Consider the following 22,163-nt stretch of genomic DNA (forward strand, 5'->3'; position numbering starts at 1 on the left):
AGCTCTCCATCGTGCTGAAACTACAACAAATCAATACTGTACGCTTCAGCCTCAGCTGTAAGAGTATTCGATTTAATATTCACAGTTATTAACCATAGCTAGAAAGGCGGTTAACATTAGCACCACTCATGAATTAATGTTAAGCAAAGAAAGCTAGCTTTGGTTTAACTTTTAATTGCACATGTAAACACCGAAGATGCAGCTAGTTTTACGTGTTTGTTTGGCATTAGCAAACGCTTAATATTGCCTTGTTCAAGTTATGTTGCTGGCTAGCAGTGGTGATCACTGTCACTTTTCATTTTGATTTTTAATTATGACGAGCGAGGAAGTTCACTTCACCCTGTTGTCAGCAGGACCCGACTTTCTTTCTCCGTCCACCCTGGCGTTCCCCTGTTTCGATGGAGTGTATCTCCCAAAACAAGAAAACAACTTCTTGCATCATGTCCTGGATGAGCTGGAAACATACCAACAGAAAAACAGCCACAACAGGTAAAGTTAAGAAAGATGGAGCAACCCGAGCAGTTTCATCACATGAAGTGATCACTTCCTTCTCGGTTATAGTGATTTATTAGTGAACGTGTTTAGTAAACATACACAGGTTAACACTGTGTAAACAAATGGCACATGTGTTGAAACTCCGGTTTCCTACATTCTAAAGAAAACGAATAGGATAGAAACAGACAGTCATGCCTGATTATCACTGTGCCTTTTGTTTCATTAAGGAGATAATAAACACAGGCACGGGAAATCAAAATATCAGATCAGAAATTTAAAAAAAAAACAATGTAGAATACTGGGTATCATATTCAGATTTTCTACCACGGAAGCCAGTTGTCTCGATTTGCTTGAACCTCAATTTTTTAATACATTTTTAAATTCTCTTTCTTTACTGAGCTACATTACTGTAACCATTTTCACTCATGCACTTGAGCCTAGACACAAACACAAAGTGAGTTCAGAATCACTTACCCTAGCACTGGCAGTCAGGATGTGATCACACGAAGATGGTTAGCAGCCTGCTGAGTTAACGCAGAGTTTACCCTGTGTGTGCACATTTACTGATAACTGTACTGGCCACAAAAGGGCTGATTTTCCAAATCAAGATTAAACTATTAAACATGTAGCGCTTTGGTCAGTGAGACTGGGAAAAAGTTACTGTATTAATAAGTTTGGCCTATTTGAGGCCAAGAAAATAAGTGAGCAAAAATGCTGAATCTAAGTTAACAGACCTCAGAACAGAACTCTGTCATTAAAACATGGAAGAATCTGATGCATTAAAATCATGTAGTTTAATAATTCAAGCTTAAAATTCAGTTTTTATTTTTTCAGCTGCAGCCTCAGTGTTGTCTGCCAATCTGAGAATAAATGATAAATATAAAAACAAAATTAAAACGTAGCTTAGTCTATTTGGTTATTTGAAATAAGGTCAAGTACTAATAGGTGCTCTGCTTTACAATCAGATATTGATGCTTATACAGAAATATAATTGTAGTTATAAAACAATAATTAATTATATCAATAAAAGTCAAGGAATAAAGTTACATATGGGAATCTGTATTCAGTACCGTTGTTCATCGGGGAAACCCAAAGTCATTAGAAAAACTTGAGACCCTCTTAGTGTCTGTGCACAGAAATCCGAGGGATCTTCCTGGAATGGTGACACTATTTTCTGGAGAACTGATTCTTTCCAAAAGATGTCAGTGTCTGCATGTCCAAACTGTCAAGTAGTGTTTCAATTTAGGGTCATGGGGTGAACTGGAGCTTTATCCACCTTCCACTGGGCGAGGTGCACTGTTGATGTATTGCCAGTCTAATACATTGGTCGTGCATAGAGACAGACAACTATTCAAACTTAAGGCCAATTTAGAACCATTCATTAACACAGCATGTATACCGTTAGGCTCTGGGTGAAAGCTTAAATACACCTATACAAACACAGAGAGAACATGCAGTGGGCATTTTTCCTGTCCTGTCGCCATGCTAGCCCCCCAATCCTGGTGTTTCCAAACAATCTGAGTCCATAGAATTTCCAAAACTCAATTTTAGTGCTCCTGAAATGCCAGAATAGTATGGGAGCTCAGCATAAAATCAGTTTTAGCCATTATTATGGGGTTGAACTTTGGTTCATAGAGGCAATATTTAAAAAAAGGCACTGCAGCTATGAGAAAAATGTCTAGTCATCATGAAAGCATTATTCTAAGTCCCCAAACTATAATGAGCCTGTTAATGGGTCTAATAAAAACTGTTTAACCAAATATTGAATTGCAAAGTTCTTTCAGATTTTTATGTTAACAGTTTACTTTGGAGTTTTCTGTGATTGTGTTTGAAATTTATGTTTTGTGTGTTTGTTTATAACACATCTTTAATGTGTACTGTGATCTTTAAGCCTAATCGCTCCAAGAACTATGTGAATAAAAATGCTGCTGTGTTTACTTGATCAAATAATGTCTGCTGCCTTGTGTGTCCCTGTCCAGTGTGCTGCTGTTTCCTCCCTTACCCAGCAGACTGCGATACCTGATTCACAAAATCATAGAAGACCTGCCAGAGCTCACCACCTTCTCAGTAGGGGAGAGCTGGTGCCGTAGGGTGGTGGTCTGCCCTTGTGAGCTCAGGTTTGTTGGCCAAACTTTGGTCTGTATGTCTTATGCATTTTTGAAAAAGACGTTTATTAACTTTAAGAAAAAATGTTTCTGTAGGAGTGAGGTAGAGGAAGACAGCGACTTGGAGAGCAACAGCAGCTTGTGTGAAGAGCCCCTAAGTATTAGGGAAGAGAGGGAACGCAATATCAAGCCTAAACCTTCAATCCCACCACGAAGCCGAGCACCTAAGAGGCCCGACAAGCCCCTCTACATGCCACGAGCCGCTCGAGAGAGGCTGTCGTTACGAAACTCACAAGGCTCCACAGCTGGCTCTGAGTCATTGAGTTCAGCTTGTGTTGATAGAAGCTCTGTCAACAGTTTGTCTGACTCTTGTACTTGTCCTGAATCTATAGAAAACACAAAGCACTCACTATCTAAACAGGAATCATTCCCCAGTGTAGCAGACAGAGTCCCTAAACTGTCTGCAGACAGTTCAGCAATGTGTCCTCATGAAGAAGAAAAGTTGGTGCTCAGGCTGGATGAAGATGAAGCTTCAGTCTTGGAACAGACTCAGTCCCAGTTTGCTGAACTGACTGTGGAGGAGGATGAGAAGGAGAAGGACGAGACTGCAAGTGTGTCACGCAGTCTCCAGACAGAAGACGCAAGCACAGACAAAGATGGTGTAACTGCAGAGGTCAGTTCTCACAGACTTAATTTCATGGTGTGGATGTATGCATACAGTCTTTTAGTGTTGCTGTACTTGCTGCCTTTTGGATTAATCTGTGCATTTCAGAAACTTAAATATAATGGTAACATTACACATATGTGTTTCTTATTTTAGATCAAGGCACATCTAAAAGAAGGAGTCTCTGTTGCCATTGAGCACATCCACAATGACTACTCTATGTATGAGAATGTTTCCATCGACTCAGACGACTTTCGCCACGTGATTGAGATCTATGACTTCCCGGTTATGTTCAAGACCGACGACCTTCTTGATGCTTTCTCAGAGTACAGGTGAGAGATGACACACCTGTTCACTGCTCTGTCCCTTTGTTTCCAGTCATATTTTATTTTACAATGTGGCCCACGTACGAGTGAAAGTTCTCTTTGTGATAGTGTAAAGGAGTTTAATGACACATTTAATCCCTCAGATATTTTAATATTAAAAAAAAGAAAGAAATATAATTTCAACAACACATCTCAGTTTTTCTGCATGATAAAGAAATGCTGCTTTGGGCAAAAAGTGTAAGAAATAAATACGTATGAATGTTACAGAAAAAGTTCTGTTAGGTGTGCAGACGGCCTTTTAATTCAAATGAAATGAAATGAAAATGATCATTTTTGTTACAGAATGTCCTCTTTTTAAAAAAAAAACAAAACAAAAACCCTTTGAACCTGCTACAAAACCCATAAATTTCCACAGTTGATAGTGAAAAAAACTGGAAATTTCTGTTATTCAATGGTTTGTCTATTAGTTATTTACTTTGGTGTAGTATGAATGGTCATGCATGAGGTCTTTATCAGTGGGAAAAGCTATAAAACATGTGAAAACACAGTTAAATGTCTAAAATTTACATCCTTCTTCCCATTTTCCAAAGCTGTCCAAGATTGCTAGGCCAGATTGGCTGATCCTGGCCCCCAGACCTTATGTTTGACACCCTTTGTCTAGAGTGTTCTGCTGTGAAACCATATATAACCATATATAATTCATTGTACACAACAAATCTGTCAATGCTTTCAACTGTCACCTTTAATATGAAACGTACATGAATGTATATATTCTAAAAATGTCACTAAAAACTGAACCATAATATGGTACAATTACACAGGTATATATTACTTTAGCTATCTCAGTTTTCGTTGAAACCGTCTGATGTAAATCCAGAAAATATCTCACCCTCAACCGACTGATGTGGCCACAAAATTGCTTAAAGTGCTCTCTGTCTGCCTCAGTGATGGTGGAATGAAGATCAAGTGGGTGGACAACACACACGCTTTAGGGATTTTTTCCAGCGAGTCAGCAGGTGAGCGCTTTCACTGCACGATGAATGAGATGTTGGGTTTGAGGTTTAAAGCTTATGATGTGAATAAAAAAAGAAATGTGTCTTCTTACAGCACTCCATGCTCTCTCTATCTGCCACCCACTGCTAAAGGCGCGAGCACTGGCTGATGGGAGTAAAAAAGCTCAAGGCAAGGCCATCAGACGAGCAGGTGGGAGATCCATAGCAGCGATATATAATGTATAATATGGCGTTTTTGGTTTTTTTTAACAATATGGTTGTTTATGTGCCTCCTTCCAGAGTTCATCCAGCCAGTGAAGGAACGTCCGAGGACAGACTGTGCTGTTGCTAGGCGGATGGTAACCAGAGCCTTGGGCATTCAGGGGCGAGGCAGAGTGCAGCGATATTGAGGAGTGCCAACATCCACTACAGGTGAGCGCGCTAATAACAGCGACAGGTTAGGTTTTAGGTTCCCGCAGCTCACATGTTGGAAATATTTTTATGACACAGAAGCACTTGTTACTTGTCAAGCATTTCATTTTATTGAAAACATAATGCTTTCCCACATTCATCCATGCATACAAAATAAAAACAGACAGCAACCAACAAGTATCCTTGAATTGCCACATTTAGAAAAACAAAATGTACAAAACCACGAAGAGGCATTTTCACATACATGTGTGGTTGTTACAGCACTTCCACAATGTAATCAAATTCCCTGATGGTAATAATTTAACACAACTCAGACACCGATAAAGAAAGGGAGAGGATGTGCAGAACAAGAAGATGAAAATGTGTGTGTGGTGTGAATAAATTAAAAATATTTTCAGAAATGTATGTGTCAAGTATGTGAAAGGCTCTTTGCAAGATGTTGGTACATTAAGTGCACGGAGGCTCTAATAGAAATTTTAAAATGAATCCTGTTTTCAGTTTGTTATAATGAATCCCTCTGAGAGCAGGAGTTACTTATCAGACATGCTGTATCCACAGATTGTAGCACATTGCTCTGCAGAGATAATCATAGTCATGTAATGTATTATTATTAAAACTGCTCACAGTTTTGAGTCAGTAATTCCTTTAACTATTTACTGTTGAGGCAAATGTCTCTCGGTTCAGCTGCGAGGCAACAGTACAGGCTGTAGCACCAGATTAAGCACAACACTATTTTCACCCGTTCAAACAGAGCTCAGTCCAAGAGTCGTGGTCTCTCATGTCGTGATTTTTCTTTGGTTTAAAATGTTCTCCCAAACACTGGAAACTTTTACGCAGGCGGCCCTCGTTGGCATGGGTTATTTAACGAGTTACCTGGCTACAATCCTCATGGCATCTCTCCTGGTAAATAAACATCAGATCAAATCTACACTGTACTAACACTTTTTGAACATCTGAATGCAGTTAATGGTTTAGTAAGCAAGCATTTCATTTTCCCATTGAGTCATTGTTTATTGTACCAGATGAGCCCAGAGCTCACAACAATCCAGCACTGCTCCAAGGAAGCACATCTGCCCAGGCCCCCCTCTAGTGGTTGTCAAATATTAGTCTGCACCCCCCCATCCACACCAATGTTGACCTGTCCTTCTCAGGTCTACCTGTGAGAAAGCTGGTTGGTAAGCAATCCAGGAAATGTTTCCTCCGTTTCTGAACTCAGTGTGCCACCTGTTAAGTCAGACAGGAAGAGGACAGTGAAGAGATTAGCAACAAAAGCCAAATGTTTTAGTTAAAGATCTCCTTGGCCTGTAAATGGTAAATGGCCTGTATTTATATAGCGCTTTACTAGTCCCTAAGGACCCCAAAGCGCTTTACATATCCAGTCATCCACCCATTCACACACACATTCACACACTGGTGATGGCAAGCTACATTGTAGCCACAGCCACCCTGGGGCGCACTGACAGAGGCGAGGCTGCCGGACACTGGCGCCACCGGGCCCTCTGACCAATTAAATCCTTATTAAACCCTTTATAAAGCTCCCGGGTAAACAGATGAATGTTAACAATTGCTTTAAAATGGATAAAAGTGCACCATTTGTTCATGAACGGTGATGTAATGTGATGATAAAGTGATAGCACGGCTATAAAAAAAAATCCAGTTTGTGATTTTTTTTTACACTAAATTAGTAAAACCTTTGTCTAAAGACAGACTTTGTCCTTTTGTTTTCTACAAAAAGGTCCAGCAGAGGTCTGCCCTCCTTTCACTTCCTTTCCTTTCTCTGAAGAGACTCAAAAGTGGCCATGTTTGAATCTGTGACCATGCTGAGTGATGACTGCTCACCCTCACTGATCAGCACAGCAGGCACAGTTAAGAAGAGGCCTGAGAGTTTAATGCCCATGCCGCCATCATCATCATCCATCCTGAATGATCTTTGAGCAGGAGCTGCTGTGCTGTATTTGAAGCTGACCTCTGACCTTTGTACATTACTACGGTGGTGCCTCTTTTTCACTGTTAGCCTGACTAATAATGCAGTTATCATAGTGATTTCAGATGGGAGGCTTATTTTGATTTTATTGCATGCTGACTCAGAACCTGAAATTTCTTTCAAGGGTGTTTGATTTCCAGGCAGGTTTTTTTTTTTTTTTGTTTCAGATTAATTGGAAGGATCCATGGATGGATGAATGTGTTTTTTTCCCCCCTGTTCTCACCCTGCTGATGCAGGTGATGAATTGGTTGTGTAATTCTACAGAAGTATTCATTCCTTTTTAACTTCATTTGAAGTATCTCAGGATTTGGTCAGAGAAGTACATTGTGTATAAGAGTAATGCAGATCCGCTAACAAACAGATTTCATAAATAAGATAAAACACTATTTGTTTTTTTTAATTCTAAGATTTTAAGTTTCCGTTTCTGTTTTAAAAAACACTTTTTTTAAAAGTTGTATAATAATAGATTGTTACCTGTGTAATTAACACACAAATACTTAAAGTATAAAGTTCTTCACATTACAGGAAGCTTTGGTAAGGAGCTTTGAAACGTTCAGTGTTACCTGTTCCTCTAATGTTATGTTGGCTTGTTTTAATGCCATTTTTTGTCACTGATGTCTCATCAAACATCTCCTGTTTGTAAAATATCAAAATGTCATTGAGAAACTGTAAAAGTTTGTATTTAGTAAAGGTTCTACATAAAAAGGCTTCCTCTGAAATCATCCTCTGTGCCTGTGAGTCAATTAAATCTAAATCTATTGAGTCGTTTCGGTGCTAAAGACGATTCTGCACAATTCTGTGAAAACAGGAAAACTACAAGTTTAATGTCATATTTTATATGACATAAGAAAAGTTTTTATTATGTAGACCTGTCCTGCACGATCCCAAAGTTAAAACTGCTGACTATGCTGCTGTGAACTGGGCACTTAAACATCACACAGATACAGTAGAACAGTTATTTTTATAAATGGTCAAATAAGGTTAGGAGAAGGGGAGTTAGCATTTAACGCTCAGACTATTCAGGTGCAGACTCTTTGTGGCTGAAAACCTCAGTATTAAACTGAGTTTGTTTAAATGTAGACCTTTCTAAAGTACAGTCCCAAGCACCACTATTTTTTTTTACTGAAGAATATTTCGTCTTTAATGCAGAGGGTAAAAAGATCCCTTTTACCTGTATGACAGTTATATGTCCACATCCGATGCCCATCGTATCGGGAGCGGCACTTCATTATGTTGTTAGTGTAATCTGATTCCGCGACCTCATGGTTTGGGTTAATTACAACCTGGAAGAAGGAAAAACAATGGTTGTTAAAGCATTTCTCTTGACACATTTCAAGTCTTTAATTAGTTTTTATGAGAACCAAATAACACAAGTGTAAAGACCAGCAATAGAATAAGATGATAATAGAATGACTGATAATGCACAAAAGAGACTGAAAGAGTTCATCCTTCATCTTAGATACTATAAATCTATGCTGGGCTAAATTTGTTCTAATATAAAAGTTTGACTTTAACCAACTCCTGCTCATTTGGTTTAGAACCGCAATCAGAGGCTCCTTGGGCTTACAGCCAGAAACAGGCAGATGCAGAGCTGTGGAAACTGTTCGTGCCTGTTTGATCTAGCAGACTCTGCTGGCTGGAGATGAGACATCTTTCCAGCAGCAGATGTGCCGTGTGGACTACAACCAGACAGCCACAGCAGACGTTTTACCTGCAAGATGTAGTCGCCGGGCTTCACGTCTGTGATGTCGATCCACTGGCAGTCAATGTCATGCCTGTAGGTATCCCAGCAGCCAACAGTGATGCCCTGTGCGCCGAAATTTGCACACTCGTACCTCTTTTGAATTCCTGGATTAGGAAAAGGTTACAAATTTTGTGATGAGGTCACGCTTATGCAGCCCAGTAAGCTCATTTCTTTCATTAATTAAAAAACATACAATAGATTACTAATATTATTGTATTTGAATGTATAATTTGCTAATATAAGGAGTGTCTGTATTTACCCTCATCACAATAGGTGTCTTCAAGACAGAAGCTGGCCTTGTGGCCCTCTGCCACTTTAGTGCCGTTCAGACTCATCAAGTCATAGTGGGTGAAAACTTCCATACTGTGGTAATGCCTTGATTATAAAAAAAAAAATCATTTCACACTAATATAAATGTTTGTAACATTTACACTTTTATCTAGTAGCTTTCCTGTCAGATAAGTTTGGCTTCCTCTGAATTTTTACAGGAAAAAGCAAAAAGTTTTCCGTTTGCACATATCTGTTCCAGATGCGTCACCTGTGACAGTCGTGCCAGACCCACGACTGAGGTGATGCCCGCGGTCTGAAGTCTGACTGGCCATTGTTGTGGATCTGGGAGGAGAAGCGAAGAAGGCGGCGGTAGGAGCTAGGGTCAGCTTTGTCAGCACTGCCGGACAGACAACGCTCTTCATGGGCACACTGCAGAGCATACATGGGTCTGTCCTCCAGATATGTGGTCTGCTCCACAACCTGAGCGTTCAGGACCAAGTCAGGGGCCGCTGCGAGCAACAAGGAATCGTGCTGATTTAGAGCATGAGGGTGCACAGAAACTTACACTGAAACTTTTATTACATTTATATTGAACAGCTACAAAACTACAAGTGTTTCATTCTTTTTAAGTGACCCAGTCACAACCCTCAGTCAGCATGTATTATACCAATGTCCTCAAACTATTTTTCAATTTCCACAATAAATACTTTAGAAACATAGCTTCTAACCCATGTAAGGTTCTAAATATATATGTTATGGTTTTCTGCAATTTCTTACTCATTGTACAAGAGACCCCAGCAGCAAAGCGTCCACCTCCTTTGGGACAGACAACATGTTTCCCGTGATGCAGGCACTGCTCCAGAGTCAGCTCAGTTCCTGAACACCTCACCCCGCTCATCACCACAGCATCAGCTGATGAGTCTCCTTGCCAGTACCATGTTTCCTGTTATAAGAGAAGCACAGGAAACACATTATACACTACACAGCATCAAGACTGATGCAAAGCTTGATACCCCTGTGTTACTGTTAAAAAGTTCAAAAACAGAGCTTGGCTATAACAAAACTCTCCAGCAACATATCTACTACAGTCCTGTATGTTTGTTTAATCTATACAAAACTTACTGCTGCTAAGCTATGCATATACAGCTAGGCTCACTTCTTTCTGTTAGCTGCAATCAAACAGATCAGCCTCCTCAAAGTGGTGTGGAAACAACATAATCTTATTTGTCCTCCTGTATTTAATTTTCAGACTTGCCATACCAGGTGTCCCACAAGCCAAATGTAGTCTAATCAAAGTATCTAGTACCCACACAGGGAGAGATGCTCTCTTATCCTCTCACGCCTGACTCAGCCTTATTACAACATTTTGCAGACCACAGGGAAAACCTTCTGTTAGGAAAACTCATACTTTCCATCATCTACCCAGGAAGTGGAGGAGTCATGAGAAGTAAATTAAGCTGAGGGATATGGATGTGGGAGTATTTGCTGGTGGGCTGAGGAGAAGGACAGACATAAAGCTGTATAGCTGTAAGCTCAGTGTCATTCTTTCCATCTGGTGGTGGGGTTTGCCTGGAGAAGCAGTTAAAAGTCAGACAGGAAAGAGGCTCTAGAGGGCCAGAGGTCCTGCTCTGTGATAGCAAAGAGTTAGTCATCTATTACTCTTAACACGATAACCCTTACGTAATGATAACTTACAGCTTTCGGTAATAAAGGGGACATGTTATTATAATGCCTGGACTGGACTAGATGACTTGGCATAGATAGGCACACTTTAGTCAGATAGCCCCCCTGCTGCTATAAATGCACCTCCCCATGATTCACACATATACTTTCCAGAAGATTTTAAACCACAAATGCAAAATGCTTTTAAACAGAAAAATAAAAAACCTAAGAGAGGTCTTAACACATCTCTCACATCATATTGTAAAGGGAGTTTGGGGTCTTCTTTAAAAATCAGGAAGGAAACGTAAGCAGGACAAGAGTAACGCTAGGAAGTAATGCCAGGGGCTTTACTGGTGGAGCGTCCACTAAACTTCAAACAAAATAAATCAAGCTCCTTCTCACCGCTTCCCTGCCCTCCTGTGCTCACTGTGTGCATTTGATGTTTGTAAGGAAGTGATGTCTTTCTTTTGCCCTCAGGGATCAATAAAGCTCAAGCTTATTAAAGTGAGAGTTAATGGTATTCACTGACTTTGAGCATGCTGAAAGTCTGTGCTGCAAAGATAAGCTCATTTTAAAAACGATTGGATGTAAGAGGGCTTAAAGGAAAACCTTACCTGAAAAGCATTGCTGGCAAAGCCCAAGCCCAGCTGTCTGCACACTACCATGGCCTCCATAGTCCCCCAGCTGTCACTGCACACCGTGCCCCACACCAAAGAGCCATTTCTCTCCCCCAGGACCTCCACACGGCCCTCATATGGGTTACGGCCGCCACTTAACCGAAGCTGAGGGAAGGGATATATACATTTAGGCATCTCCTGAACTGTTACACACACACAGTTTTTTGTTCTATATGGTAGACAGAGTTTACTCACTCTATTGTGGAAGCCCATGGCAGGAACATTACATTTGACTGCTGCATCTTCCTCATGGCTGCAGCCCAAAGAGTTAGGGTTGAAGTAGCACTCGGTCAGAGACTTTTCGAAACCGGAGCACTCCACCTCGTTCATGTGGACCGGTCCAATGCCTACAGGTACACATTAGGCACATTAACAAAGAGTACTGCTGTCATAAACTCCCTGCTGAGGTATTCATATTGTGTACATTACAGAGGAGAAAAGCTAGTTTCAGATTACTGGACAAAAGACGTGATCAATTTGGGTCACACAATGGTTTTTACAACCCTGTTTCCAAAAACGTTTGGATGAATTTACTGAAAATAGTAGATTATTGGATTTTGATCGTATTTTGAAAAATATAATTTTGTATTGAAATGGATTCCAGGAAAATATTTAGTTTTTGTTGTACCTGTCCCAACCTTTTAGTGACATGCTGTGCAATGTAAAACAAAACAGACAAAGAAACAAAACAACTCTTGGGAAATCACGACTAATGATGTTAATTAGCAACATGACTAAAATAAGTCCCCGGTCTGTGAAAGACCGCAGGACTTAGTATCATTAAAAAGCACTCTGGGGAGATGTCTGTTTGTATGGGGCAAGGCCAAAAACCAATATTAAATGTCTGTGTTCTTTGGACCGTTAACATTAAAAACAGACCCAGTTTTATAGTGGGAATTTGGAATTTCCGAAAGACAATGTGAGCAAATCCAGTGTTTAGATGGCACTTCAAATGCAAGTTTAAATTCTACCAGGCAAGGAAAGAACTTGAAAAAGATTCAGAATCGCATTTGCTTTGTCTGAGTCCAAGCTCATTTAAAATGGACTGAGATCAAGTGGAAAACTGTCCTGTGGGCAAACTAAAAACAACTGAAAAAGGAAAGGCCACCATCTGTAATGGTCTTGTGACACCTTACTGCACTTACTGTGAAGGCTCCATTAATGCTAAACAACACTTATAGATTATGGAGCAATGTTTGCTGACATTCGCATCTTTTTCAGAGAAGTTCTTCAATATTTTAGCAAGACAATGAAGATGTATTATTACATGTCCCTACAGAAAGAGTCCAGGTGCTAAATTTCAGTTTAGACATGTAACCTGATGGAAACGATAAAGGAGGCCTGAACTTGTTCAAACCTGTGATGCAACACAGCGATAAACATGCCTCTATTCTGTTTTTTTAAATTTACATTTTGCTGCTAATTTAAAATAATAATTTTTTTTAATAAAGCAATAAAATTCTCAAGTGAAACAGTTGACATGTTTTCTTTGCACTTCTTCAGTTTAAATCTATGGTTCGAATTGCATTCTGCTTTAAACGGCATCCTAACTTTTTGGGAACTAGAGCCGCAGGAAACACAAGCTTTTACTGCCAACTACTACAGACTAAAACAGCAGCTGTCTTACCTACCAGAGTGTTTTGTCTGTCCAAAGATATGTACTTATACTGCAAAGGAAACAAGCAGTCGCCTATGTCAAATGAAAATGAGACACGTAAGGCCTGTAAAAAATACAAATTCTCTCTCCACGTGGCACAGTTTCCACAATAACATGTGAGTGCTAACTTTATGCTGCTACTCTTCCCGTGAGATTGAGCAGGAATGTGATATAAGCTTGCAAAATAGTGACGGGGCGCCAATAGAGAGGTATAATTTAGTGGAACAGCAGGAACACAGTGCCATTGTAATCATGCAGCCAATATTAAGGTTTGACAAATGACTATAATCCGTGAAATCTATTTTATAATAACATGCATTTAAAAAATTACAAAATAGGATACATTTAGAAATTATTAAGCCCATCAATGCATAACACAAAACTGCTACACAAAGAGCGAAATCCTCTACCAGCTGAAAAAAGTAAATATGACATCCAGAAATTCTTCTTTTCATCCACTTCCCTCAATAGAGTAGAACAAATCCGGAAATCTACCAACATGCTTGTTTAGTCCACTTTGTTGACTTCTGAAAACAAACACAACAAGGTATTTCAAGAGTGTGTGGTGCCATCTTTGGATCCAGTGGTCAGCTCATAAAAAAACGAAAGAAAAAAAACGATCCCTCACATAACCTCGTATTTTCTCCAACAAAGAATTCCTTTTCTGTAACCCATAAAAGCTGTTCTCTGTACTGGAACATTTTGTGCACGTTTCTGTTTTGCTATGAGAATCAGGCAGAGAAAAAGGCAACTGTTCCAGTGAACATGTGATTCTCATAAGGCTGTGGTATATTTCATTTCACAGAATCAGGTCTTGGGTCAATGTATAAACATGAATGTGCTGCTCGATACATTCCCTAATGCCTTGATGTGCTGACTTAAGGTCTAGACTGACTGAGGTGAGAAAAAAAACAGACTGATCAGATTTAAGGTGGAAGGTCTCCAGTCCCGAGTCCCACACCTTTCATTTTCACAGCTGGGAATGAGGTCTGGTCAGGCTGTATTTGGGCTCTTGCTGAGTAAAACAATTTAAAAAGAAAATAATTCTATACCTACAACTATAGTTGTGTACCACTATATGCATCAATAATATGCTAGTGACAAATCTGTGAGTACCTTGTCCCATTCGGGCGCCAGTCAGGGCCTCTTTGGCGCTGCCGAACCCCAGCTCTCGACACACCACGGTGGCAGTGCGAATGTTCCAGTTGTCGTCACACACTGTTCCCCACTCTCCATTCTTCAGGACTTCCACTCGCCCCTCACCTATCATGGCACCACCCCTTAGACGTACTAGGGGTTGCTATGGAAACAGTACAATAAAAAAGCTAAAATTAGTGGATATCTTACAGAGAATGACCTTAAGGATTATAATTGTTATTACATTTTGGAAGAAAACTAGAACAGTTTAATGGATGATTGGATGAATTCATTTATTTATTTTTTTAGCTTGAAAACACTAAGAGTGAGCCTGAAAAGTTTACAAAACTAGACCTTCTTAATGATCTCAGCATCCAGTGAAGCAACACGATGGTTGATTGGCTATTAATACCCAGTAAATGTTGTAATCCATTACTGGACTTCTATGTGAATACTGAACTATGTAGACAAACAAGAAATGTTTGTGCGTCTTATAATGCAGTGTAAACATGCAGCAGTATGCTCTATTTGTAAAGCAAACAGACTCTAAATTGAGCTTTCATGTCTCTCTTTTAAGATAAGTGAGTAACTGTGGCTAATCTAGAAGAAATACAAACATTTGCATTATGACAAATTTCAACTACAGACAGAGACATGTGACAACATAAACAAAACCTAAGTAAAGTTTATGATTTTTGTCCTGCAAAGAAGTCTTCCAGAAGCGATTAACCTTCAAAAAATATGAAGCTGATGTGATTAAAGGTTAGGCTTTCAAACCTAAGAACACTGTACCATCTACAAAGCATGGTGGTGGTAGCCTCATCTCTCTGGGAATGTATTAGACTACCTCCAACAACAGCTAGATGGCTAAAAAAGTGGGCGCTCCAACAGGACAATGAGCCCAAACACACATCAAAACTCGTTTTGGATTGGACAAAACAAGCTAACATTAATAGCCAAGACATTCATGTCCATAACGAGGTGTAGTTATGGTGTAGTTATTTAATTATGTATGGTAGTTATGTGGTGACGTGTATATAAGAAATACTCCATGTACTACTACTTAGTCTAAGAAAACCAACTAAACACTACCCTTTTTTATGCCACATGATGTCCCACAGACAAATCTTTTCTCTTCGTAGAGTTTATAATAGACAGTGTCATGAACGTAGATCAGTATAAAGATGTCTTTCCTTTTACAATCCAACCAAGGCCAATTTTTGTACCTTGTTAAAAAAGCAAGTAATGTAATATGCACCATACACACATCAAGAATGAATGTTGACTTTTGAAACTAAGACTTTGTATAGTGTGTTTAATCTGACTAACCTCCACCCTGTAGGCTTTTCTGAACCCGATGCTGACGCTAGGAGCAAAGACCCGTCCAGGCACACAGCTGACCACTACAGGCATGCCCTTTCCACAGGTGCTGTTGCCTTTCTTCTCTATCTCTCGGCCCAGTTTACAATCAGAAAGGTCAGCCTCGTTGCCTGTGCAGTTGATAGAGAAGCCCCAGTAGTTCTTCTTTCGACGGCTGGCCAGCAATCTGAGAAAGAATCATAAAGTAAAACAAACTATTACAACATATAATGTCAAATTTTGGGTAATTTTGCATGATTTACGAACCGTCTTAGAAAACACTTCATATTTATTCCTCTCTTTGGTTGAAGAATGACACATGCCAACATTTTTCCAACCACTGGTATTAGTTGATGCCAAAAGTAACAGATTTGTAACTTTCCAGGGAAAGGAACGTCATTATTGTTATGGTCCTGGGTCTTGGACTCAGCTTTTGAGGTTGCTCTGGACTCTTTGATTGTTGTATTCTTTTAGTGCATCTGACTTTGTTGTTTATAGTTCTTAATTTACGGTTTGTTGTTTGTTCTCCTACATGTCCAGTCGTCACTGTCTCATCTCTGTGCCCTGTCCTCTTTTCCCCAGTATTTGTTTACCTCCAATTTCCAGTCATGTTCCCATGTTTTTCTCTGTGTTTCATCCTTGGTCTTCCCAGTCCGTCATATCTCCTTAATATCCGTTCCAGTGTCAAGTTCACGTGTCTTAGTCTGAGTCTGTGTGCGAGTGTTACTTGCTGCTTTGCTTTGATAATCTCTTGTCTCGTGTGTTTGATGTTTGGTTCAGCTTCTCCTGTCTCGTTAGTTTTGCTTTTGTTGAGCTGTGTTCCCATTTGTCTCCACTCCTGTAATCACCCTCCCGTGTATTTGCTGTCTGCATCGCCCTCTGCTCGTTGTCGTGTTCTCCCTTATTGTGGGTGTTACTTTTGTCTGTTTGTTAGTTTAGCTTCTGTTCAGTTTGTAGTTAGCCTGCTTGTTTGTTACACGTTCCGGTGTTGTTCTGCTTTTGTTTTTCAGTTCAAACCTCTGTTTGCCAAGTCCTTCATTACAGGTCCACTCCCTGCCTTTAGTAGACCCCAGACTATGGGATAATTATAGTCAATATTTATATTTATATTCACTACTATTGCTGTGTTCTGTCATACTGCTTAAAAGCTTAAAGTTGGATTGGGAGAACTATATAGTCACACATCACTTCTTTCATATTAAAAGACAAATAAAAGATTTCACCATTCTTTCTTAAACATTACTAAAATCATAAGCAGCTGTTTTGGGGAATGGACATTTTTATTTTTTAGTGAGAGGAATTCAGCAGTCTTCTCCTTTTTGCTGTGAAGCACAATGGGAGTATTGTGAAAATACCTTAACATTCCTATGACCCCAAACTTGAATGGAGGTAATCAACTAGGGGTCACTGAAGAAGCCAACAAGAGTGGACCCTGAAGCAGCATACCATGTAGTGAAACCAGCAGGAGCTTTATTTACAACCTTTTAGTCCTTAAACCTTGTTTAGAAGTTTAAATTTAAATTCAAGTTGGTATGAACATGAGGGCAATACACAGCCTTTTAAAGTGATGCCAAATTTAGATTGAGAGAGTGAATCATGTGAAACCACAGCAGAATCACATGTTTTACAACCACATCAGCTTTATCATCTCAAGTAATAAACAAAGTTAAACGCTGGTTTCATTTTCCATATATTTCCTTTGGTTGAAATGCATTACTATCAAATTAAATGATCATGATTTTCTTTGAATGAACGCCACCTTCTTTGCTTTGATCTTACCAGATCATTGATATCCTTACCTAGAAACATCAATGAGAAAATCCAGTTTCAGACCGGCTCGGCAGTACTTGTAAATATATTCTTGTGTCTTTCAGGTCTCGATTTCACAGATTTTTTGGCTTTAGATGCCAGCACACAGACTGGGAGAGAGATTTGCTCTTGTGATTGCTTTCTCATGTGCAGCAGCTACAAAACATCTGTATTCCGTTGTGTCAGACTGCATGTTGCCTGTGACACTTGAAAAGCTTTGTGATAAAACCACTGAGGCCAGAAGAGCCACTGTTTCATAATGTACTGCACTCATCCTGCATATGCCAAAGCTTCCTCTGGTGGTGTTTGGCTTCTTGTCAGGAATCTACAGGCCCGAGTGTGTTTACTCTGATAGAAAATGGATGAAGGCGTGAGTGACGGCCACAGTAAACAAACCTGGTTATTATGTAACGTTTCATAACATCAGGCTAAACATTCTTAAGTAAACTAGGCAGTAATAAAGTTTTATGTTTCCTGCCAGAAAATAATATGATATAGTTTATAAATGGATTGTTCAGCCTATAAGAATGTCTGGTTTGATGTTTTACACCAGTGTGAAATTGAAAGGATTCATATGTAGCACCGCAATAACCTGCGCTGTATTTAGCCAGACTAAATGTTAAATGTTTAACTCAAGTCTAGTTTTTTCATTACATCTAGTTGAAATTGTTTAAACCCTAATGCTGACCCCAGCAACATTACTCACTTGTAGGGTCTGGTATTGAAGCGTTTCTCCCCAGGGAAGCCCTGCATGCCACAGATGACCCTGCTATTCATCTGGTTCCAATCCTCATTGCAGATCTGCCTCCACTTGCCTCCGTCTTTTACCTCCAGAAATCCCTCAGTAATGGGAATCCTTTTTCTGTGAGAATATGTGGCCCTGATTCTCACCTCTTCCACCTGTACCGTCAAGCCCTGACAAACAGAACAGAGATAATGTTTCATGCTCTCCTGTATATAACACATGTAAAAACACAGAGTATTATACTTTTAGTCCAATGGAAAAAAATGACCTCTGACTACAGTATGACTTTTTATTCAATTGAATATTGCAAGTTTTCCAGAATTTCTAATAAATTTGCAACAGATGGCTGTGGTCTATTGTAGATGGATAGGGGTGGGCAATTACTTTTCCCAATAGGCCACAAAAAACAAATACAAAACAAAACAAGAAAGAGTAGATGTAACAATTAGGCTCTAATTGTGGCCCCTTGGGAACATTAATTGCCCAGACTTGGATTCGCACATATTGGCAAGCTTAGCTTATATTTTCTATTTATTATATAAAGTTCCCATCAACTTGCGTAATGATATTTTTGCATAAGCCTCTTCACCACCCCACCATCAAGAGTGAATTCTGTTTCACTGACACACAGACAATGAGGAGAAAAACTAGTGTCTCTGCAAATGCACCATAATGTTAAGGTCTAAGTTAAACTCAGACCAACAGATGGCTTTAACTCTGTCTGCTTATGGGTCTAGAAGTGGAGTCAAGTCCCCCCTTGACAGGAGAAATGCATCAGGTATTAGCAGTTATTCAAAACATCACAAGGCTCTGAGATCACTGTCTGTCAACAGAATGACTTGTGTGAGGCACACACTTCAATTCATAGTTTTGTCAAAACTGGCAAACAGTGTTTGGATTTCCTCAGAAAAAGCGCTGAAAGGGAATAGTTCATACGTGACAAGCTGCTGGGTCTTTTATCAATGTCACTATTCTCTGTCAGGAGCAAAGATGAAACAGGCAGAGCACAAAGGGATACATACAAGTCTTTTCCCTTTGGCCAAATCTGGACGGAATGTAGGTCACATGTATTTTTAAAAGACCTCACATCTCATATTTCATAAGATATGAACATACTTGCGTGCGATACAAAGCAAGTATGACTGCAGAAGTATCAGAAAATGGGAAGCAGTGAAACAAAAAGTTTAAAATCCATGCAATCCATGACATTTTGTAAAATTCAATTTTAAGCAAGTTAAGGCTAAAGACAGAAGATAGGGCGAGCAAAAAGTGAGGTTGGAGAATGTGCAGAATAACCCAAAGCTGAGGGCTGAGGGCTGTAAATGCCGGTCAGAGCGAAGGCCACCGGTGCTCACAATTAGCATCATGTGTGCCGATACAGCAAAGAATGGTACCCTTTGACCTAAGGGCTTTAGCAGCTACCTAATAACTCTGCCTTCCTTCATTTCTCTCCATGAGCCAAGTGCTGCCGTTTGTTCCTGACTGAGTGCGAAGTTGCACCGAGGGTGCCAAAAAGAGCCAAAACTCTGAGCTGCTCTGTGGTATGCTGAACTCAGTAATTTTATAACAGCCAGTTTCTTCAACATTGAAAAACCCCAACATTCAGGCATGTCTCCCAGAATATCAAATGTTTGCCCACAGGGTGGTTTCCTGAGATGGCGTCAGCCTCAGGGAATGTTCAAGGCTTCAGGGTCTTGCAGGGAAGGAGGAGCCTCCACTAACACTGCTTCAGCAGTGACCCTGGTCCTCCCTCTGACCGCAGTGGTTAGAGTGGGTAAAAACCACTCTTTCATGAGAAGATTCCTGCTGGCCATAGCATGACAGAGTGTTTTCCGTGTCTAGCAGGGGAAGGTGAGGAGACATGACTATGATCACGCAGCTGTCTCTCTCCAATTAAAATGTAATCATAGGATTTTAGATTGTTTTTTTAATTCATAATAAACAAAGAAAATAAAAGAACGTGCCACAACAAAAACAAAAAAGACCAAGTTCAATAAATAAATAGCCAAATAAATAAATAGTAAGAAAAATCACTCAGATATGATGTTATTAAGACACATCTGACCATTGTTGCATTTGGCTCGGAGGCAGGAAACTGGCCTTCTGAAAGTGTGAGCTGAAGAGAAAAGGACAGATATGCACAGCTGGGATCAGCCTGGGCGTCCCCCTAACTTAGCATAATCCTGTTTGGCCTAGGCCCAACTCGATACACTGGCCACATTTGAGCACTTTTTCAAAGAGAGCCAGAAATAAATAAATAAATTTCAGCACCTGTGTTGGAATAAGACAAACTGTTATGAGTTACACAGCTACAAAAATGCATTATCCCATTACAACAGAAGAAAATACAGTATCACTAAAATATACAGAGGGAAATACTTTAATAAGTGAGAAGATCAATACCACTGGTGTGGTAAATATGAGTCAGCCAGTTTTGGATCTGTTTAAGAGCATGGTTTGTATCTAACTAAGAACACGATGTGCTTCAGAGACTGGCAATTTTTTTTTTAAAGAACTGTAGATGATTTTGTTTATTTCCACTAGCTGTCTCAAACTTTTCACTTTTGAGTAAATTTTATGTAATTCTTTCCAGAAAGTCAAAGAAAAACAGGAAACAACAACAACGAAGAAAAGAAATAAGTATATTTCCTAAAGTGTCAACATATTCCTGAAGTGCTCAGTAGGATTTATATTTTGATTTTATCTGAATCAGTGTGACGTGACAAACAGACCAGTCCAAATAGGTACTGGGTGAAAGCTTTTCCTCCTACCGATTACATTGAGGTTAATACGAGCATTTCTACAAGGTTACCTCATCTCATTTCCCAACTTCCTGTAATGATTTACTCATTCTACAGCTTTTTTTAAAATCCAAAAATAATAATAATAATAATATAGGGGTTTTTTGGCTTGTAAGTAACAACTGAAAAAAGTGAACATCCTTCCTTCAGATCTATTCGGTGCTAGTCTGTGAAGTGAGCTCTGTCCATTACTGAACTATTTCCAGCTGGGGAGCAGACTGTTTTTCTGACTGGGTCCCCTCTCAGAATGTAAATGTGTGGACATGAGCCTGTGGTCTAGCCGGTGACTAATGCTTCCACTACTGTGCACTTCTTTCACTTCAATCAGCTTTCCAGATCCTGCTGCACGTTCATCTACACGTGCCCAACTCATCCCCCGCCTGCCCCGCCCAACGGTACACAGCAAGTATGAATGCTAATCAGCCAAAGTTTAGTTGAAAAAGCAAAGGAACAGTACGGCTCTTTGAAACGACTTTTACATCTGCCCCACCTAACTTTCTGCCTCATTGGCCCCCCTTCTGTCTGACTGACTATAGCGAGTGTGTGTGTGTGTGGGGAAAGAAAGAGAGTGAGTTTCAGTGGTCACTGCATCTGGAATACCTATTAGAGTACACTTCTCCCACTGCGATAGGAAAAAAGAACAACCCCCCCCCCCCCCCCCCCCCCATCTCAGAACCAACACACATGTTTACAGGTGTCTGTGCTGAATATAAAATATAGGAAATGAAACACAAGCATTTGATTGACTGTGGAACTATACTAATAAACTCCAGTCAAAGTGCTTTAATATAATAAAAAAACATTCAGTAGAAAACATATTTACTTGCTATCTTTGACAGAGTCAAATCAGAAGAGCCGATTCACTCTGTGTTTTCACTTAACGAATCTACAGCTGGCAAGTTTATCTTAGAATAAACACGCTTTCACGACTGTTTCACAGCTTGTTTCAGAACGATCTCATTTGTGTAAACTTTACAAAACAGACACTTAGATTGTGTTACATTCAAACGAGAGGCTCACATGAGTCAGCGAAATGTGCACGTGAAGTTCAAGAATAAATAATAAAAATCAGAACTTGGGACCTGTGCAACCCAGAACTGAAATGAGGCTCCAGCTGCTGAACATGTGTTAAATGTCTTGCACAGTTCTATCTGCAAGAGAGAGACTGACTTCAGCCTTCTGACAGGCATCGACCTTTTCTCCCGTTGATCACTCATCTCCTCAAAAGCCTCTGCTATACATCATCCCGAATAGGCTTATCCTACTTTGGCTCGGGTTTCCTTCTTTTTGTCCTACAGCAGACT

At 39.8% G+C, this 22,163-nt stretch overlaps 2 protein-coding genes across 3 annotated transcripts in view; one reads left to right on the plus strand and one right to left on the minus strand.

Annotated features, from left to right (window-relative positions):
* Nucleotides 1-8,146, plus strand: r3hcc1 (R3H domain and coiled-coil containing 1). Of its 2 annotated transcripts, none has more exons than XM_080892513.1 (8): nt 1-489; nt 2,475-2,612; nt 2,697-3,273; nt 3,421-3,596; nt 4,536-4,606; nt 4,698-4,793; nt 4,883-5,014; nt 6,746-8,146. In XM_080892513.1, the coding sequence occupies exons 1-7, from the start codon at nt 314-316 to the stop codon at nt 4,990-4,992; spliced, it is 1,344 nt and encodes a 447-aa protein (XP_080748639.1). In that variant the 5' UTR covers nt 1-313; the 3' UTR covers nt 4,993-5,014; nt 6,746-8,146. The 2 variants fall into 2 exon arrangements, with proteins under 2 accessions (XP_080748639.1, XP_080748638.1); XM_080892512.1 differs by having other exon boundaries at nt 7-489; nt 6,750-8,145.
* Nucleotides 5,051-22,163, minus strand: part of loxl2a (lysyl oxidase-like 2a) — a 25,630-nt gene continuing 8,517 nt past the window's right edge. The window contains exons 4-14 of the mRNA XM_080892511.1: nt 18,020-18,228; nt 15,475-15,691; nt 14,125-14,308; nt 11,547-11,698; nt 11,289-11,456; nt 9,790-9,955; nt 9,281-9,521; nt 9,002-9,117; nt 8,710-8,846; nt 8,170-8,281; nt 5,051-6,238 (exon numbers count right to left, since the gene is read on the minus strand). Coding sequence (XP_080748637.1) covers nt 6,168-6,238; nt 8,170-8,281; nt 8,710-8,846; nt 9,002-9,117; nt 9,281-9,521; nt 9,790-9,955; nt 11,289-11,456; nt 11,547-11,698; nt 14,125-14,308; nt 15,475-15,691; nt 18,020-18,228 — 1,773 coding nt within the window. The 3' untranslated portion in view covers nt 5,051-6,167. The remainder of the gene's footprint in view (nt 6,239-8,169; nt 8,282-8,709; nt 8,847-9,001; nt 9,118-9,280; nt 9,522-9,789; nt 9,956-11,288; nt 11,457-11,546; nt 11,699-14,124; nt 14,309-15,474; nt 15,692-18,019; nt 18,229-22,163) is intronic.

Source organism: Rhamphochromis sp. 'chilingali' (assembly GCF_963969265.1).
Source record: "Rhamphochromis sp. 'chilingali' genome assembly, chromosome: 9".
In the NCBI taxonomy this organism is placed as follows: Eukaryota; Metazoa; Chordata; class Actinopteri; order Cichliformes; family Cichlidae; genus Rhamphochromis; species Rhamphochromis sp. 'chilingali'.

Excerpts from the sequence above, each read along its gene's own strand:
- r3hcc1 (XM_080892513.1), top strand. The coding sequence starts at position 314 with ATGACGAGCGAGGAAGTTCACTTCACCCTGTTGTCAGCAGGACCCGAC. Across the intron at positions 3,597-4,535 it reads GATGCTTTCTCAGAGTACAG|TGATGGTGGAATGAAGATCA; the intron begins GTGAGAGATGAC and ends TGTCTGCCTCAG. Across the intron at positions 4,607-4,697 it reads TTTTTCCAGCGAGTCAGCAG|CACTCCATGCTCTCTCTATC; the intron begins GTGAGCGCTTTC and ends GTCTTCTTACAG.